We start from the raw sequence: 19,149 nt of genomic DNA, 5'->3' as shown, positions 1-19,149 counted from the left end.
AAGGGACCCCTGACCATTAGGTCCAGTCGTGACCAACTCTGGGGTTGCGGCGCTCATCTCGCTTTATTGGCCGAGGGAGCCGGCGTACAGCTTCCAGGTCATGTGGCCAGCATAACTAAGCCGCTTCTGGCGAACCAGAGCAGCACACAGAAATGCCGTTTACCTTCCCGCTGGAGCGGTACCTATTTATCTACTTGCACTTTGATGTGCTTTCAAACTGCTAGGTTGGCAGGAGCAGGGACCGAGCAATGGGAGCTCACCCCATTGCAGGGATTTGAACCGCCGACCTTCTGATCAGCAAGTCCTAGGCTCTGTGGTTTAACCCACAGTGCCACCCGTGTCCCTGGGGATAGGATAGCCATCTTCAAATATTTGAAGGGTTGCTACACAGAAGGTGGAGCAAGCTTGTTTAGTGCTGCCCCAGAAGGTAGCACCCAGACGTACTGGATTCAGATGACAAGAAAGCAGATTCCAACTAAACATTAGGATGAACTTTCCGACTGTTTTGACGGGGAACGGACTGCCTTGGGAGGTGGCGGGCTCTCTTTCACTGGAGAATTTTGAACACAGCTCCGGTGGCCACTTGTCAGGGATCCTGTAGCTGTGGTTCCTGCATTGCAGGGTGTTGAACTAGACGACCCACAGAATCCCTTCCAACTCTACAATTCTGTGATTCTATGAATTCCACCTTGGCCCAGCCCCAGTCACTGGCAGGCTGGCAGGGAATGTCCAGGCAGTTCCCTAACTGCTTGCTTGTTTGCTTGCAGGGGGCAGAGGCTGTGAGGCAGTTCTCTCCATCCTAGAGGTTTGACTGCAATAGAATTTGTTTCTTATGAGGGAAACAGAAACTTCAGAGTACCTGGCTGTGGGCTGAGGGCTGAGACTGAGTAGGTCGCAGCCCAGAAGCACGCAAAGGATTTTATTTTTATTGAGGAGAATAAAAAGTCCAGCCTCCTTCCCAGCCTCCACTGGATCCCAGACAAGGCCCTACCTGCAGCTCCCACCCATTCCGGTTGAGTGCCAGTGTGCCCCCCCCCTCAGCCCCACAATGGGCTCAGGACCACTGTGGGTTCATGTGGGCCGGGGGGGGGGGCGGGGAGAAACAACTCTGCAGGGCAGAATCTGCTCCTTCCTCCACAGAAACCCAGGCTCTGCTACCTGCGTGGCCCCTGACTGCCCAGGTGTGTGCGTCTCAACATATGAATGCACAGAGAGAAAGACGTTTGCATGTTAAGAGATGCACCTGTGTGCCTGGGAAGGGATGCGCTGGGGTTCTTTCATCCCACCCGGCTCTCACCTGAGCTTTGTGATGTGCCACAAAGGGGGTGGGGGTGGTCTGAGCTCAAAGCTCCCCTTGGCTGTAAGGTTACAGCACCAGCCTCTGCCTCCTACCCACTCCAGCCTGGGATCCACTCCTGCCACTGTCCACTTTGGGTGTCTCTGCACCTCCCAGGTGTCCCAGCCGGAGCAAAGGGAATCGGGGGGGAGGACTGGCCCATTCCAATGGCAGTGTCGACCTCAGGAGCGTTGCTGCGCTCCTACATGCTCCCTCGTTGATCTCTGGGTGTCCTGAGATGCTCCTGGTCTTCCTCCCTGGTCCCAGAAGGCTGCAGCTCCCCTCCCTGCTATTTCCCAACAGCGGGAAGGCTAGTCCTCCTTTGGGGCAGGCAACAAGTGTGGCAATGTTGCTGGATCCCACCGGGGCCCCGTTCTGCAGTGTGCTTGCCGTTACAGTTAATACAGCCTTGGGATCTCCCCTCCTTCGGTTGGGTGCCTGTCCAGATTCGCCCAACGGAGGATGTCCTCCGGGCAAGCTCAAGGGTTGGCGGGGGGCGCCGGCGCTTGCCCCCGTTCTTCCGCCTTCCGCAAAGTGGCCTGCACGGTGTCAATGAGGTGCTGTAGACCAATCAGGTAGCCGTCCTCGTGGTTCCCGGGGGCCCAGGCCACGCTGTGCTGCAAGGGGAGGTTTTCCGGGGCGGGTAGTGTCTTGCCAAAGTCAATCATCCAGACACTGGCTTGGCCCTTCCGGTCGTGGAGGAAGAGCAGGGAGCTCCCAATCACCTGAGGGGTGTAAAAAGTAGTGCTTTTTATGAACCTCGGGCAGGCAGCTCAGAGGGACGGCAACCGAGCGAGGGTTTTGCCCCTCTGGGCTGCCTGACCATTCTGAGAGTACCAGGATGCTGCCTGTAAATCCGTTTTCTACAAGATTATCTTGGGCTCTGTTGCCTTCAGGCAGGGTGGGTTTCCTCTGGGCATATGCAAAGCACCTTCCCCTTCCCCTCTCAGCTAAGATGAGAGTCAAAAAGCAACAAATTCTGCCCTGTAACAGCCTCTCCTCCTAGAGTTGCAGATTAAAAATTATATACTGTGCATCACAAGATCTCAGGCCAGTTCACAGAATAAACTACGAGATAAAAACAAGTAAATAATGCAAGATAAAAACTCAAGGAAATAAAACAATTAACCACAAAACTATAGCTCCCTGCTAAAAAGCCTATTCTTCCCTGAAATCAATATGGCTAAATTAAAATGCTTTAAAAATCAAACTAAATAAAAACGATGGTAAACCAAACAAGTCTGGCTTGAAATCAGCGATAGACTTAAGTACTAGAGTTGCTGCTTTTGTAAGATCTTTGTTCAGGTTTTCATCTCAGCCCTCATTGGTTTGTTGGAGGAGGGGAGGCTGCTCCTTTAGGGTTACCCCCACACACACACACTACTTCTGCAAACCAAACATCCCCTTGGTGTTTCGATGTCCTGCCTTGGCCTGATTCCTGCCGGCACTCCCCACCTGTGTTTACGCCAGGAGTGAGAGCCAAGAGCTCCTCTCATTTTACAAGCCGCAGGGCGGCCCTGGAGGTGCTCAGACTCTTAAGATGTACCTTCCTGGATCGAACGCAACAGCTTTGGCAAGGTGACAGGAAAGGAGGGCGCCAAGGAAGCAGTCGTTCCCTCAGGCTCGGTTTTAGGAGCTGGAAATGTGAAGGGCCTGTCCTTGGCAATTGCGGCTAAAGTCGGTTTAAGAGCTGCATCTGTGGCAGGGACGGGGTGCCATAAGCACCTGAAAAGAGCTTGCTGGATCAGGGCATTTGGGGACCCACCATCCTGTTCTCATAGTGGCCAAGCAGACGCACTGATGGGAAACCCACAAGCAGGATTTGAGATCAAGAGCAACTCTCTCCTCCCACAGTTTGCAGCAACTGCGATTCAGAAGCATAGCCTGTGAATTTGGCCAATCCCCTTTTAAAGCCATCACTGCCTCCTGTGGGAGTGAGTTCCATAGTTTAACGCTGTTCTGAGTACTTTCTTTGACCTGCCCAGAATCCCCTGACATTCAGCTTCACCTCCTATCCAGGCAGTCTAGTGTTATGTTGCGTGTCACCTTGTCTAATTCCTCTACTCCTCTTTTTAAAGTTGTTTAGGTTGGTGGCTCTCCGGACTCCAGACAAGCAGGGCCTTTTGCTCAGGGGTGATGGGAGTTGTAGTCCGGCTGCATCTCAAAGGCCACCAGTTCCCCAATCCCACCCTAGAGAGTGCATGCTGAGGGAGAGGGAAGCAAGAAGCCACTGGAAGGAGAGTGGTCACAGGTCCTGTCCATATCTTCACACTGAGCCACAAAGCACCTAGGTTTTGTCCCACAACTGGGGAGAGTCCCTCGCCTACGGGAGAGGAAATCCTTTTGTCATATTCTGCACACTCCCCTTTCCTCTCCAGAGGCTTCCCCCTAGAAGGGTGGAGGGAGGATCCCATAGGCTTGGGGTTAGTTAGTATAAGGATAAATGGGAACAATAAAAATAACAATCTATTTTTGGTGTTTGTGAATTTATACCCTGCTTTTCTACATGAGCAGGCACACTTGAAATCAAAAGAGGACCAAAAAAGAAAAGAAGAAGAAGCCTAAAAACAAAGTATAACAAACTAGCCCAGCCACAGTTAAAGACAAACCCTCGGGTCCTAAGCCAACAACCGTTTGGAAGTGCAGGAGAGAGACACACTTGCAAGGCCTTTTTCTCCTCTGCCTCCCATTCCTGAGAACCAATGTTTAGAATGGCAGACTAGGACCTAGGGGAGATCAGGGTTCGAATCCCGCCTCAGCCACCATGAAGCTTTGGGCCAGTCCCTGCCTCTCAGCCTAACCTACCTCACAGGGTGGTTGTGGGGATTAAATGGGGGGCGGAAACCATGTATGCCATCATGAGCTCCTGGGAGATAAAGGTGGGATTTAAACAAATACAATGAACAAGCCATTTATCCTGCCTGCCTTAACCTCCCCCCACCCTGACAGCCTTACCTCATGGGCCTTGAAAAAGGCAGACTCCTCCAGCGCCTGGCGCATGCTCTCCAAGCGGGCTGCGTATGTGCTCTGCAAGGCAAGAGGGAGCATTGAGGCTTTGGATGGGATCCCCCCATCAAGGCCAAGCCCCTCCCCCAATACACCTGTGCCCCTTGCTAGGAGAGGCAAGTCATGGAAGCCTTGGCTAAACTGGCAGGTAGCATGGAATTCAAGGGCAGAAATAGAACAGGGACCTGTCTAACTTTAAATGTGTTTCTGCTACATGGGCTGCTTTTTCAGTCCCAGGGTAGTATTTTCTCACGGGCAAACTTCTTTTTAAGAAAATATATATTTTTATTCACACTTATCAAAAGATATGCAAAAGGTCATACCCGATAGTATCTTTTTATAATACACCATAAATATAGTACAGTTGTATCTTGGATCCCGAACGCCCTGGAACTCAGATGTTTTGGCTCCCAAACACTGCAAAGTGATTGTTCTGGTTTGCGAATGTTCTTTTGGAACCCGAATGCCTGACGGGGCTTCTGATTGGCTTTCTGTAGCCAATCAGAACCCGCAATTTGGTTTTCGAGCATTCTGGAAGTTGAACGGACTTTGGAACGGATTCCATTCGACTTCCAAGGTACGACTGTTTTCACACATTAGCATCCAACTATTCTATTTTCCATAAGCCAATATTTTTCCCATCTTCAAATCCAGATATTACAAGTTTATTTTCTCTTTCACACAAAAAGAGGTTCCCAATGAATGTCAGTAATGATTTTTCTCTCCTTGAACATGTTAACTTTGCCATCTCAGTTAAGTCCTTGTGGGCCGACTTCTGAGTGCCACACATGAACAGTAGGCGGGGCTGGGGGCAAAACATGGGAGGGGCAAGAGCTGTGATGCCTACCTTGGTATGGCAGGCTACATTCCCACCACACAGAAGCCAGAGGTTTCAAAACACGGGAGAGACCGGTCCTACACCCCCATCCCGCATGACTGGGCCACAGCTCTCCCAATGAGAAATCTCCATTCCTCTCACTGGAACTCAACTTTGGTGCTATTGAATTATGGGGGGGGGGGTGTTGTTGTCGTGAAATGCTAAACCTGGCAAGTTTATACTCCACTGCTTGAAAAGCACCCAAAGTATGCTGGTGGGCAACATTCCTGTGAATATCTGGCGAAGTTCTGTTTCAGGCTGAGAATGAGCAGTTCAGGTACAGAGGACGGCGGGGGAGGGACCCAGTGGCTGAGATTTTGGCCCCTGCTCCCACTGTCTCCCCCCCCGCCAACCAATCTCACCAGAACGTCAATGCGGGCCTTGGTGAACATCAGGAAAGTATCCACAATCTGCTCCTTGGTACGAGTCTGCTTGAAATCCCTCCGCACGGCTCCCCCCTCGATCTGTGGAGACAGAGATTGGGGTGGGGGGTGTTCTCATATTCATCATCATCATCATAATAATAATAATAATAATAATAATAATAATTTGAATTCAGTCTGATCTTTAGTTCCCTTTTCTTTCCTCTCCCTCCCCTTTTATGAAGATTACCCGCTCGGAGACTCCACAGCTAATTCTCCCCCGACCTCCTCGCTGGCCCAAGTAGGACCAATTCAGCCAGCTAGCCATGGTGATTATCTAATACTTATTTCCCCTAAATTGATTTCTGCATTTTGGATTTTATTGTTATTCATGTTTTTATACTGTCTTTTATGCTGCTTTTACAATTCAGTGTTTTAAATTTGTTGTTAGCTGCCCTAAGCCTGGTCTTTAAACCGGGAAGGGCGGGGTATAAATAAAATAAAATAATAATAATAATAATAATAATAATAATAATAATAATAATAATAATAATAATTACCAGCTGGATAGCTCAGCTGGTTAGTGTGGGGTGCTGACAATGCCAAGGTTGCAGGTTCGATCCCTGTACGGGACAGCTGCATATTCCTGCATGACTGGGCAGGAGTTGCTGCCTCCCCGTTTCTCTACCTCCTGCTCAGCTGTCGCCGCCACTCACCGTGACGCCCTCGATGCGGAAGCCCAGGGAGGCGCTGGAGCTGATCCCCTCACGCCACTGCATGTACCGCGGCTTGGTGACACCGCCCTGGCTGTGCTCCTGTGCGGTGGGGGCTTGCGGGTCGACTTTCACCATCTTCTGGTACAGGTCACGCCGTGCCGCTGGCCGCTGCTGCGCCTCCGACAGCTCACCCTCCAGGTACGTCCTGGGCAGAAACAGGAGGTGTTCAAGGAAGGCAGCACTGCTTCCGAAAACCAGTTGCTGGAAAGCACCAGAGGAGAGAGGGTTCTCGTGCTGGGGTCCTGCTTGGGGACTTCCCCGAATGAGAATCTGGCCAGCCAGGAAGCTGGACTGGATCTTCTCATTTTCTTAAGGAGTGGTAGAGCGGGACAAGGAGGGGGACTGGCTGCAATGTGGGCGGGGGGGGCGGTCAGGGGAAGGGAAGGTGTTTTGTTTGCAGAAGGCCCCAGGGGCAATCCCTGGCGGTGCCTCTAGGTAGGGCAGAGAAAAGGCCTTCCCTGAAACCCTGGGAACCACTGCTGCCAGTCAGTGCAGGCAATACTGAGCTAGATGGGCCCAAGGGTCTGACTCAGTACAAGGCAGATCCCTCTGGGCTGTCCGGTTAGTGATTCACCCACACGCTAGCTCTGCAGTCTCCCACATCTGGCTGCTATTATAGGCAGGCCTGCACCACCAAAAAAAAACCCCACTTATGCAACAAACAGATGCGAAACACAGACCACTGCTGGCGACCCAGCTACAGCCTCTGATTCCACCTTGCTGACACTGACCTGCATTGCAGGGGGTTGGACTAGATGGCCCTCAGGGTCCCTTAAACTCTATGATTCTGTGACCTTACCCATTCCTGCCTTGCTAGCCTCTTTCCATCTAACTGACTCCAGCTACAAAAACGGAGGCTGGCAAAGAAGTCAGAGACCATCCTGGCTGCAAGTCCGTCAGAACCTGCCTCACAGGATGCCTCCAGGCTCTTGGGGTGGGGTATTGCTTAGAGGGTTGTTGCTGGTTTTTTGTAGGGGTCGATATTTAATTCTGGCGATGTTTAATTTTGCTATTATTATTATTATTATTTGCATATTTCGATCTGATTGTGACTTGTATGGGGATTGTTTTAATTCTGCGTCATACGTTTCAATGTGTTTTTATTTACTGCTTCTGGCTGCTTTCATGCCGAACGTTTCGGAACCCAAACGCCGAAAACTCAGAAGTAAATGCTTCCGTTTCCGAACGCACCTCGGAATTCAAATGCGTGTTTTTCAATTTTCTCAGTGGAATTTGCCAGCCACCCTTTGTGCCTTGGTTTTCAAACGTTTCGGAAGTCAAACGGTCTTCGGGAACAGATTACGTACCATTGTATCTGCATGCTAAAACTCTGCTCAAGGCGACTGACTTACAACTGTGGAAAAGCGCCATGCAAACTGACCTTTGGTGATGACCTTTGCACAGTGGTGAAGACGGTCCTGGGATAAATCTTCTTCTCCATCCCAACGCCACCGTCAGTGCCTGTAGGACTTCTACCCTCCCCTCACCCCCTCCTGTCTCACCTGAGATGAAGGAGCCTCCTATGCCCACCCCCTTCCCTCAGAAAGGTGCTGCTCTCACCGGGTGCCCATCTTGCAGTCCATGATGCTTGGCATGTCGAGGCCGCACAACAGGTCGTCCATCTGGATGTAGCGTTCGCCCCCCACCTCCACCACCCCGTGGTAGGCAGGCACGAAGGGGCGCAGGACGTCGGCCATCAGCTCTGCCAGACAGGCGTCTTCCACGGAACTGAACTTCTTCAGGATCTGGCCTCCTTCGCTGGGCTTGAAATTCCCTGGGGGGGGGGGAGAACGAGGATGGTCAGAAGAAGCGGAGGGAGGGGAAGGAAGCACAGTAAAAGACCTGTAGTGGCTGGATCGAGCCGAAGAGCAGGGTGTGTGTGTGTGCACCATCCAGTCCAGCATTATGGCCAGATACACCAACTGGAATCCAGGACCCGAGTGCAGCAGCAACACCCCCCTGATTTGTGCTTTCCGGCAACTGGCAATTGTAGACACATCTTCTGCAACCCTGGAGGGAGTCCACAATTGTCCCCCTGCTTGCAGAAGAGCATAAGAAGTGGCCCGTCTATTGCAAGCATCTATTACCATTTGCGCAGCACATCGTTAATCTATGGAACTCGCTCCCGCAGGAGGCAGCACAGTGACCGCCAGCCTAGATGTATTTGAGAAAGGACTGGATGATTCATGGAGGAGAGGGGTATCTGCCTGCACAGGTGGAGACAGTCAATGCTTCTGAAGACCAGTTGCTGGAAGCCACCGGAGGGGAGAGGGCTCTTGTGTTCCGGTCCTGCTTGTGGGTTTTCCACAAGCATCTGGTTGGCCACTGTGAGAACAGGAGGCTGGACTAAAGATGGGCCCTTGGTTTCATCCAGCAGGGCTCTGCTTAGGTTCTTTACCTCCATGAATTTGCCCCGTCCTCTTTTAAACCCATCCAAGTTGGTGAAACTAAAACAAAGTGCTTAAGCTTGCCCAAGAGTCGCACGGAAGCCCTGGCTTGTGGTCCTGGGGAGGCAGAAATAAACTGGAGAAGGGAAAGGGCTGCATGCTGTATCCTCGGATCCAGTGGCTTCTTCTAAGCTGCAGTGGGGGAGATCCCCCTGGCCCTGATTCCTTTGCAACTGCTGCCTTGGCCACCTCCACTCCTGGACCCGGCTTGCAACGCGCCCCGCCCCCCGGTCCTGTAGTGGTACCTTCGTGGCCGGCCAGCTGGACCCAAGAGCTGCGTCTCCGCAAGGACCAGTGCACCATCGTGAAGAACGTCTTCCAGGACTTGGTCTAGGAAATATACCAAGAAAGGGACCGTTACGAGATGATGGGGGAAGATAGGAAGTTGCACAGACACAGGGGGTCAGGTGCGGGGGCTTTATATTTATCTACTTGTTAACTTACTTCATAAAATGTACACACCTCTTGATTGTAGAGAACCGCAAAGCAGTTTACGAAAAAAAGATAAAACAGCAAAACGATCACCAAAATCAACAAGAAGAAGACGTCAGAAAACTTAAATAACAATAGGTTAAAATTCACATCAGCTTTCTAAACATCTGGGTAGGTTTGCCTATACAAAAATTTTTTTAGAAGATACCGAAAAGAGTATAGTGAAGGCACCTCCCTGATATCAATCAGCAGGGAGTTCCAAAGTGTAGGTCCTGCCTCACTAGAAGATTGAATTCTTACCACTGCAGAATGGGTATTATGTGGCCCCTGTAACAGAGCCAGTTCTGCAGATCGAAGGAGTCGAGTGGGCGCATACGGAGTCAGGCAGCCTTGTAGGTAAACTGATCCCAAGTTGCTAAGGGTTTTCTATTACTATTACTATTCATTAAAATTGTATACCACCGTTCATCTGAAGATCACAGGGCAGTTAACAATGTAAAAATACAAAATGAGAACACAAAACAATTAAGAAAAACAAGAACAAAAAACGAAGCTCAGTTGGTTAGAACGTGGTGCTGATAATGGCAAGGTTGCAGGTTTGATACCCATAAGACAGAGGTTTTCAACCTTTTTGAGTCCACGCGGCTCCCTTAGGCAACTACATTCTTTTCTGCGGCACCCCTGTGGGGCTCAGGAGCCCAGTTATGTCACCCCTTGACTGCAAAGCGGGCAGCCTCTCACTCTTTTTCAAACACCCTCCCTTGTGGAGGGTTCCCTCAGCCTCCTCTCCTCTCCCCTCTCCTTGGGAGTCCTCTGGGCAGCTGCTGCTGCCATCCCTGGTCTCTGAACACCATTCGCCTGGGGAGCTTATAGCCAGGGCTGCTGCAACAAACAGCTGTGCAAGCCTTTGGGAGGCAGAGACGAGAGAGGGCATGAGAGGAGGGAGGGAAGGAAAGAGGGACAGAGGCCAATGTTGCCCGCGGCACCCCTGACCATCATTCAAGGCACCCCAAGGCTGCCTTGAACACTGGCTGAAAACCACTGCCGCATATTGCAGGGGGTTGGAGCAGATGATCCTCAGGACCCCTTCCAATCCTGTGGTTCTATACTCCCCAACACATAGCTCAGCTGGTAGAGCATTGAACCTGGCCAGTTAGCAAATGAACAACCAGTGTGGCTCTCTGCCCTACCTGTGTTCCTAACCCTACCCAGAGATGTCAGGGGGCATTGAACCTGGGACCTTCTGCAGGCCAAGCAGGTGCCCTGTCCACTGAGCTACAGTCTCTCCTTGACATAGGATCCTGCCTCACCCCAAGACACCAAGTCAGACCACTTATTCCTTTAGCTCAGGACTGTTTCTACTGATGGGCAGAGCAACTGCTGGGGTCTCAGGCAGGGACTGGCTCAGCCCTACCTGCTAGCAGGGATTGGCCATAGGACTCTCCGTGTGCAAAGGTCCTTCCCCAGCATTTGGGGGTCTGTGCAGCCCACGTCCCCACAGGTAGCAGCAGTTCAGAAGCCAGAGAGCCTCACATTTCCAGGCTTCGAAAAACACCCAGGAATCATTTAATTACTTGTTGCATTTCTATCCCAGCTTTTCCCCCCACGAGGAGCTCAAAGTGGTGTGCATTGTTCTCCCCCTCCCGACATTCATCCCCGACAACAACCCTGCGAGGTAGGCCACTGCTGAGAGGCAGTGAGTGGCCCAAGGTCACCCGGTGAGCCTTGTGGCTAAGCAGGGATTTGTTTTTTTTTTTAAATGATATTTATTCAAATTTTCATCCATACAAACAAGAAAAAAAAAATACAGCAAAAAATAAAACAAAAGGAAAAAAACCAAAAAAGAAAAAAGATACAAATCTCAGATTACAACTTTTCATTTGCTTATTTCTTGAACCTCCTCACACCTCCCTTTTTGTATTCTAATTTAAATTGTTATTCCAGCAAATTCTTCCCATGTTTCTCAATTTTAATTTAAATAATTAATCTTAACAATCTATCTTATTTGTTGTTTCAACATGAACTTTCCCTCTTTTAATATTATCTATTATTCAATTTACCTTATTCTCTTTAACCTTATCTTATCTTAAAAATCTTAAAATTTCAAAGTTTACATCATATTCATACATATTCCTTAAATCATTTCTGCTAAAGCCAATTTAATTCCTTTCCAGCATAATCCCTGATATTTCATTTATATTACACTGATTCCAGAATTAACAAAAGAATTTCTCTTTGAATCTCCAATTTTTATTCAGCAGTCCCTTCTTCCTGGTTTCGGATTGTGTCAGTCCTTTCTGTCCTTTTCATCCAGTCCATCAATCTGGTGTTCTAATGTTCGAGGCCCTTAAGTCTCTTCTAGGCCCCTTCTGCAGATTTTCTTGTTCTTGTTTGTGCTTACGCACTTCTTTGTCTATTGTTAGTTTCTTGGGGAGTGGGTCTCCGGAGGATTCCATCCGGAAATAGTTTCCATTTTCCTTCATCAGACTGGCCCCTTCCCCCCAGTCCCACTCCCCGTCGACATCTTTGTAATCCAAAGGAACCTTATCCAAATAGCACAATAGTCTTCCGGGTTAGCGCCAACAACGAATGGTGAAGTTCCTCCGATTGGAGGAACGGGCTCCGTGTAAATTGGCTCTTCCCGCCGCGGCGAAGGCGGGGGCCCGCTAGAAATCCCAGGCGGAGAAGCCTGGGAACGTGGGGTTCAGCAGAGCACCAAGAGCGCCTCCCCTACTCACGAGGATTTGAACCCTCCCAGGCCTCAGTCCTTATTTAATTCCCACAACAACCTGCGAAGTAGGTTAGGCTGGGAGGCAGAAACTGGACCAAGGTTAACCCAGCCTCCCCTCCCCCACCCCTTAGTTCATTCAGCACCACCTGCACCCCCAGAAGCCAACAAGGCTGAACCCTGACGCTGGACCTGCTCAGGACTGGCCCTGAGACGCAGCCCAGGAAACAAGAGAGGCAGAGAAGAGGTTTTTTTCCTGGGACCCAGCAAAGACAAGCCGAGAGAGAAGAGGCCTGCCAAGCAGAGGAGGAGGCTTGTCAAGTCTCCCCTCCCCCTTTCTTCCCTCCAGTTCATTCATCAGCATTTCTAACCACAGCCAGAGGAAACCCGTCTTGGAGGAAGCAGCCAGAGGACTCAGCGGACTCAGCTCAGCGGACTCAGGGACTCAGCGTTGAAAAGAGGAAGGGAAAGGCCTTTGTCAGGGGGAGAGAGCAGTTTGCTTAGCAACGGGGAAATCTCAGCCTAGCTGCTGCTGTGCAAGGAGAGAGGTGTGCTCCGGCTTGCACGGGGCCGGTTGTGCAAGGAGGAAGGGCGCCTGAACTCGTGGCACGTGCAAACAGCTCGCCTCGCACACCCAACTGCTCTGCACGGCAACCACCACAGAACCCTGCTGAGGCCTCTGCTGCTGCTGTTGCACCAGAAGAGCTTTTTCGACCTGCACAAGAGCAAGCCAGCTGGGCTGGCAGCAGAACCACAACATCCTGCCTGGGGCTGTGAGTTTGTAGAGATTACTTTCGGCTGGAGGCTCACCTCAGCACAGTCATGCTTTCCGGCCCCCTCCAGCCAAGCCTCCCAGCTTGCACATTTGCTGGGGGCACCCTCGGGTCAGCCTGACTCGGCGGCTCTGATGGGGATTTGACACCCGCCAGAGAGAGGCCCTGATCCTCCTTGCAGCAGAATCCCTGGAAATGCAAGATCTCTGGCCAGGGATCTCTAATGATCCAGGACCACAAAGCAAAAGTCCTCTTGCGGTCCTCTTGCAAGGGTGCTCCCCTCTTCACACGCACAGGCTTAATAAATAAATATTACTCTTCTTAAATCTGCTTATATTCTTCCTTCCTCCCAAGGTGGGATTCAAGGCGGCTTACAGTGTTTGAACACGTCAATAATTAAAACACAGCAATAAAAACTAGTTAAAAGCAACCATCAAAATGCCAGAAAACATTTAGAACCAGAAATTAAAATGCAGTTTGTCCTGACAGCAGCCCAGTGATCGGTCAAGCCTGCAACTTACGTTTTCACAGGCCTGTCTGAATAAAATGGTTTTAGTCTGCCAGTGGAAGGAAAACAAGGAGGGAGCCAGTCCAACCTCTTCTGAGAGGAAATCCCACAATTTGGGAGCAGCTGCAGAAAAGTCTCTGTCTCTCTGTCTTGGGTCAGCACCAAGTGATGTTGATGGGACTGAGAGAAGCTGCTCACTCAAGGCTCTCAGCACCTGGGCAGGTTTGTACAGGGAGATGTGACCCTTCAGGCTGCCTGGGCCCAAGCCATATATATAAACAATTTCATAATTCTAAAGCTCTCCTTGATGCCACAGCCCTGTTAGCAGGGATGAGTGAGTGAAGTTAAGACAGAAACGGGACGGTGCTGCCCCAAATTTGGTACAAGAGTCGCGAAGGTAAAGAGGAGAAGGAGCAAAAGTCCCCTGGATGAGAACCAAGGTGGGGTGGTCCGAGGTGAAGGGTGCCGGGTGTGAAAGATGAGGCCCATTTTAAAAACTACCCGATGCACCAGCTGTGGGGGGAGGGGGTTGTAGGACGGAGGCTGTGAATGCAATCAGTGCAAAAGGCTCCAACCCTATGCTCTGCACCAGCAGAGAGGAAGTTCGCTATGGAACCGCTTTTTCAAGCTGACTGTAGCTCTGACTCATCTGCAGTCGTGCCTGGAAGTCCTGCGACATGCCTTTGTGCTTCATCCTTTTCGTGCCTCCTACACTGTTTTTTTCCTCTTCATATCAGCAATATTATGGATGACGACAACCTTCCTGCATTTTATAGAGCAGCACTGCACTTTGCTGACCCCCATACAAAGATCTTGGGAGGTCACAGTGGGAAACGTTTCCTCATTTTGCAGCATGTGGAGTAGCAATGTACCCGGGCAATGATAGCTAGTGGGGAGGTCTGGCAATGAGTTCAATCAGGTCAGGTTAAGAGAAGAGGCACTGGACGCATCAAGGCCATTGCACAACCCCCTGATCCCCGTCAGCCTTTGGATCTTGGGTGACCAGGCCAGTCAGCACCCACCCACCCTAGTCTGCTGTGCTGTTCTTAAATGCCAGGTTGGTCCTGAAAAGTGTTATTATTATTAATATACTCATCTGAGTCTTTGTCCTCCTCCATTATGGCAGATACTTTCCCGCCTTTGGGGACCTTCATATTGCCTTTGGTCATGTCAGTATCTGAGGTCTCCTCTGAAGCTTCAGACAGAGTTCCATCTATTTCTTGCTTAAGATCTAACCTTGCAGATTTGCTTTTTGGTTCCCCTTATTCCTTGGATCATCCCCTTGCTGAGGCTGTATAATACTTTTTGTTTAGATGTCAATAGGATCCACTCAGCTTCGTTTTTGTCCCAGGGCGACGGGAGACACAGAATTATGCTGCCATTTACAGACCCTCCAAGTGTCCCTATTTTTTAATTAAGTTCATAATAAAGCAACCCAGTCAGGTTATAAATAGCAAAATTATTATTATTATTATTATTGAATAGAATGTCCCAATTTTCATTGGAGAAATGTTGGAGGGTATGCATTTAGCTTTCCAGCTAGCCACACAAATCCCAGTATTATTATTATTAGTAGTAGTAGTAGCGACTTCTTTTTTTACAAAAAAAGCAAAACAAACAAAGCAAAATACAATAAAAAATGACATCTATTTAAACCAACATAAAACTTAAGGTAAAATCTTACTTTGCCATGGGCTCAGTGGTACAGGCCCTGCTTTGCATGTAGAAGGCCCCAGGCTTAGGGCTGAGAAGGACATTTCCCTCTCAAGTTCTAGACAGCCACAGCAAGCCAGTCCATTGACTGCTCTGAAATCGCTGGGCCTTGAGGCTGGGCTCTCTGCCTCCTTGGGGGGGGGCACGATTCCCCTCCCTCCCCTGCTGCCTTTACCCCCAACTGCCCCCTCCTTCACCTCACCTTCCGCAGCACCCGCTTCTTCCCCAGGGGGCTCCTCTCTTCGGCATCGCTGAAGACGTCATCCGACTCCTGGGAGGACCCTCCCAGTGAGGAGCAGGTCGATGAGCCCGAGACAGAGCGGTCAAAAGGGACGGGGGTTTCCTGGCTTCCAGGAAGGGGCTTCTGGCTGGGCCCCGCTCCGGCAACCTCACAGGGAGGCGTGGCCGGAGGCCCTTGCAGGCCGTTGCTGCTGGGGGAGGCACCCAAGGGTGGCGATTCTGCCCTCACTTGGGGGGCATCCCTTCCCCTGCCGCACACCGAGGCTTCTGATTCTGAGGGGGGGCCCAGAGGCGTATTGGGGGCCTCCCAGTGGTCTGGTTCAGCGGCAGCAGGTGGAGGAGGGATGCATTCCAGGCTGCGATAGCCTTCCATGAGGATGGCCAGGCCCCACTTGAGTCCGCTGGGGAAGGTTGCCTGCTGAGATGAGCTGGAAGTGACGCTACTCAGGCACGGCTTCATCCACAGCTTTCTGTAAGGAAACAAAGAGTGTGTGTTACTGGAGCAGGGCAAGCTGGAAGGGCAAGAAAAGCAGCTTGCGTGGCCATCCAAGTTATGCTCTGGTCGCCTCGCCTCAAAACGGATATCGCACAGTTGGAAGAGGTCCAGGAAAGGGCAACAGCATAATCGAGGCGGGGGTGTGTGTGTGTGGAGCGAGTTTCCTATGCAGTGTTGGGGACTTTTTTGTTCAGAGAAAAGGTGAGTAAGACTTTATAAAAAAATTATGCATGGCATGGAGGACGTAGACCATGGAGAAAAGCTTACCTCCCCCATAACAAATCCTGGACATCCGTTGAAGCTGAACATTGCAAGAGCTAGGATGGATAAAAGAGAGTCCTTCGCACAGTGCAAAGTTGAACTATGGAAAATGTGGAAGGGAGGTCTTATAAATTCATGGAAGAGAGGTCTTATCAATGGCTACTAGTTCATTGGCTAGTGAGTTCACAGGGTCCCTCTCTAAGGGCAGCACATGGGCATTCTGGCAAAGTCCTTTATTGATGGACACTAGTAGTTTCCAGAGATTTGTGGGAGGGTTTTTTTCGCGGGGGGGGGGAGGAGTGTATTTCCTGGCAAGTACAGTCATACCTCGGGTTACAGACGCTTCAGGTTGCGTTTTTTTGGGTTACTGACCCACCGAAACTGACCCACCGGAACGGGTTTCTTCCAGGTTTCGGTGGTCGCGCATGCACAGAAGTGCCAAATCGCAACCTGCGTGTGCGCAGACGTGCTGCTGCGGGTTGCAAACGTGCATCCCGCACGGATCACGTTCGCAACCCAAGCGTCCACTGTATAGGATTGCTCCTCCCAGCAATGCTTGAATTACAGGCGGAAAACTATTTAGCTCCTGCTTTTACTATGTCCCACACTTACTAAAATTTTGGGGGGAATGTGGACTATACAAACAAGACACTACAGAAAAAAATTATCAAAATTTTCAGAGGTGAATATTCTTTTGAATTATATGCCCATTGTACGGAAATTGACAAAGGGACAGCGAAAATAGGGACAGCCCTAACGGTGGCCAAGAGACTGATGTTGATGTACTGGAGGAATAGAGATACAATTCCCCTTAATTGTGGCAATATTGGTAACATATGAACAGAAAGCTTATAGACACAGACTTTCTTTGGATAAATCCAAATGACATTTGGAATGAGTTTACGCAGAATGTATTAGGTTATTGATAACGATGTGTGTATTAGGACAATAAGATTATATACATCTGTATACTCATGTATGGAAATGTAGCTGAGTATTTTTTCCTCTTTTTCAGATTTTTTCTTTTCTTTTTTTTCTTTTTGTCACTGTCTTCTTATAAATGAAATGCTTCTATTAAAATATTAATTAAAAAAAAACTTGGCTCCCAGGGCCGACATTTGTTGGGAAATTGGGAAGTGGGTTAAGGAAGTAATGCTCATGAGCTTCATTATGGGATATCGGTCTCCCCGCACACCATTTGAACACTTTTTTTGGTTTTAAAAAAGCAACATGACTTGCACCATACCACCTTTGAAGATGGGGCTATAGCTGGGAAGTAGAGCCCAGGCTTAAAGGTAAAGGTAAAGGGACCCCTGACCATTAGGTCCAGTCGTGACTGACTCTGGGGTTGCGGCGCTCATCTCGCTTTACTGGCCGAGGGAGCCGGCGTACAGCTTCCAGGTCATGTGGCCAGCATGACTAAGCCGCTTCTGGTGAACCAGAGCAGCGCACAGAAACGCCGTTTACCATCCCCCTGGAGGGGTACCTATTTATCTACTTGCACTTTGACGTGCTTTCGAACTGCTATGTTGGCAGGAGCAGGGACTGAGCAGCAGGAGCTCACCCTGTCGCGGGGATTCGAACCGCCAACCTTCTGATCGGCAAGTCCTAGGCTCTGTGGTTTAACCCACAGCGCCACCCGTGGCATACAAAACCGATGAGGATGCTAGTCCTCAGTGTTCTGAACAGGGTGCTGATTTAAACTCCTTGCCTGGTTCGCATGCAGAAGGGCCCCAGAGTCCATGCCCAACAGCTTCTTCTAGGTAGGGCTGGGAAATGTTCCCTTCCTGAAACCCTGGAGAGCCACTGTCAGTCAGTGCAGACAACACTGGCCTAGATGTACCAAGGGTCTGGCTCAGTCTAAGGCAGCTTCCTCTGTCCTATAGAAATCAGCCGTTCATTCTGGACCATGAGGACTGGGGCCTTGGTTTCTTTTTAGGGAAAGGCCATTTGCTTAGTGGCCATCATCACATACACACATCGCATGCAGAATTATCCCAAACTCAATCCCGGGCATAGGCTCACAGAAAACTACGGTACTTTATACCAAGTCAGACCATTGTTCCACCTAGGCCAGTACAGTTGACACTGACTGGCAGCTGCATTCCAGGGTTTCTGGTAGGAGCCCAACCTAGAGACTGAACGCTAAAATACAATAAATAAATACAAAGCTAGGTGGGGAAATGGTACCTGATATTCTGGCGGGGGGGGGCACACTCCAGCCCCCACCCCCATAATAGACCACACAGAGCTAGATGGGCTGAGCTTTCGATTCAGTATAAAGCAGGCTTCCTGTGTTAAATACATGTCATAGCTGCAGGGTGTGTGTGTGTGTGTGTGTGTGGGAATATGGACCCCATAGTGCCCCGCAGCTTCTTGACAGGGGTGGGGGCAGGTTCCCTTCTTCTGATCTATCAGTCCCATTATCCGTTCCCATTTTCATCAAATTTAAAGTAGGGGAAGGGTGATTAGGGGTCAACGCCTCCAGAAGCCACCCACTCCCCCCCTTCTCCTTAGTCCCCCAAACTGGAAGTGCAGTTGTTGCTGGCAACTACTGGATAGCGAGGCAAAGGCACTCTGCACAGCCTCAGAGGCACTCTCTTCCTGCTCCAGACACACCTTGGACTTCAGGAATAGATTCTGGTCCCTGAAAGCCTACTACCCACCCAGCCGCCTATCAGCAAGGGAAATGATGTCACCCAAGGGAAGGGAGACCCCACCCGCCACCCTGAGAAAGGCACACTGCTACCACCCACCCCACCCAAGCTCCATAAAGCCTAGCGTAGCTCCCGGAGAACTGAGCACCCCAAGTCCGGATCACTAAACTGGGGCAGAGTTGCACCTCCTCCTTCCACAACTGGCAGGCTGGGGGGAGCGCTTTCTTTTTCTGCGTTCCCCTCCCCCCAATGGTGTCTTTGGGGGCTCGATGAGTCTTCCTGGCTAAGCCGCAGCCTCTGCTCTAACCGCTAGACACCACTCCCCTCTTCCTTTGCCCGCTGCCCAGTTCTCACCTGGAGAGCGCGGGATGCGCTACGGGGCGCCCCTCTTAGCCCTTCCCATCCCGGCCCCGCCGCGGATCTGCCTGGCCGGACACGAAGAGGCGGGGAGATAAACGGGGCCGGGTTTGGGGAGCGGGGAGGGGGCGGAGGGATAGCTGACGAAGGCGCCCCCCAGGAGAAAAGCTTGTCTCGTGC

At 50.6% G+C, this 19,149-nt stretch overlaps 1 protein-coding gene across 1 annotated transcript; it reads right to left on the bottom strand.

Annotated features, from left to right (window-relative positions):
• Positions 1-906: 906 nt before the first annotated feature.
• LOC310752176 (inositol-trisphosphate 3-kinase B-like) lies at positions 907-19,092 on the bottom strand. The gene is made up of 8 exons (XM_083592022.1): positions 18,967-19,092; positions 15,161-15,668; positions 9,050-9,134; positions 7,918-8,131; positions 6,298-6,502; positions 5,582-5,683; positions 4,292-4,363; positions 907-2,061 (listed from the first exon to the last, which is right to left on the bottom strand). The coding sequence occupies exons 2-8, from the start codon at positions 15,656-15,658 to the stop codon at positions 1,816-1,818; spliced, it is 1,422 nt and encodes a 473-aa protein (XP_083448148.1). The 5' UTR covers positions 15,659-15,668; positions 18,967-19,092; the 3' UTR covers positions 907-1,815.
• Positions 19,093-19,149: the final 57 nt, after the last annotated feature.

Source organism: Podarcis filfolensis, assembly GCF_964270895.1.
Source record: "Podarcis filfolensis genome assembly, chromosome: 16".
Taxonomy (NCBI): domain Eukaryota; kingdom Metazoa; phylum Chordata; class Lepidosauria; order Squamata; family Lacertidae; genus Podarcis; species Podarcis filfolensis.
This window is presented reverse-complemented; position numbering and strand designations above follow the sequence as displayed.

Coding starts and splice junctions, on each gene's coding strand:
- LOC310752176 (XM_083592022.1), bottom strand. CDS start 15,658: ATGAAGCCGTGCCTGAGTAGCGTCACTTCCAGCTCATCTCAGCAGGCA. Junction 9,135..15,160: donor AGAAGCGGGTGCTGCGGAAG/GTGAGGTGAAGG, acceptor TATATTTCCTAG/ACCAAGTCCTGGAAGACGTT. Junction 8,132..9,049: donor CCAGCTGGCCGGCCACGAAG/GTACCACTACAG, acceptor CCCCCCCCCCAG/GGAATTTCAAGCCCAGCGAA.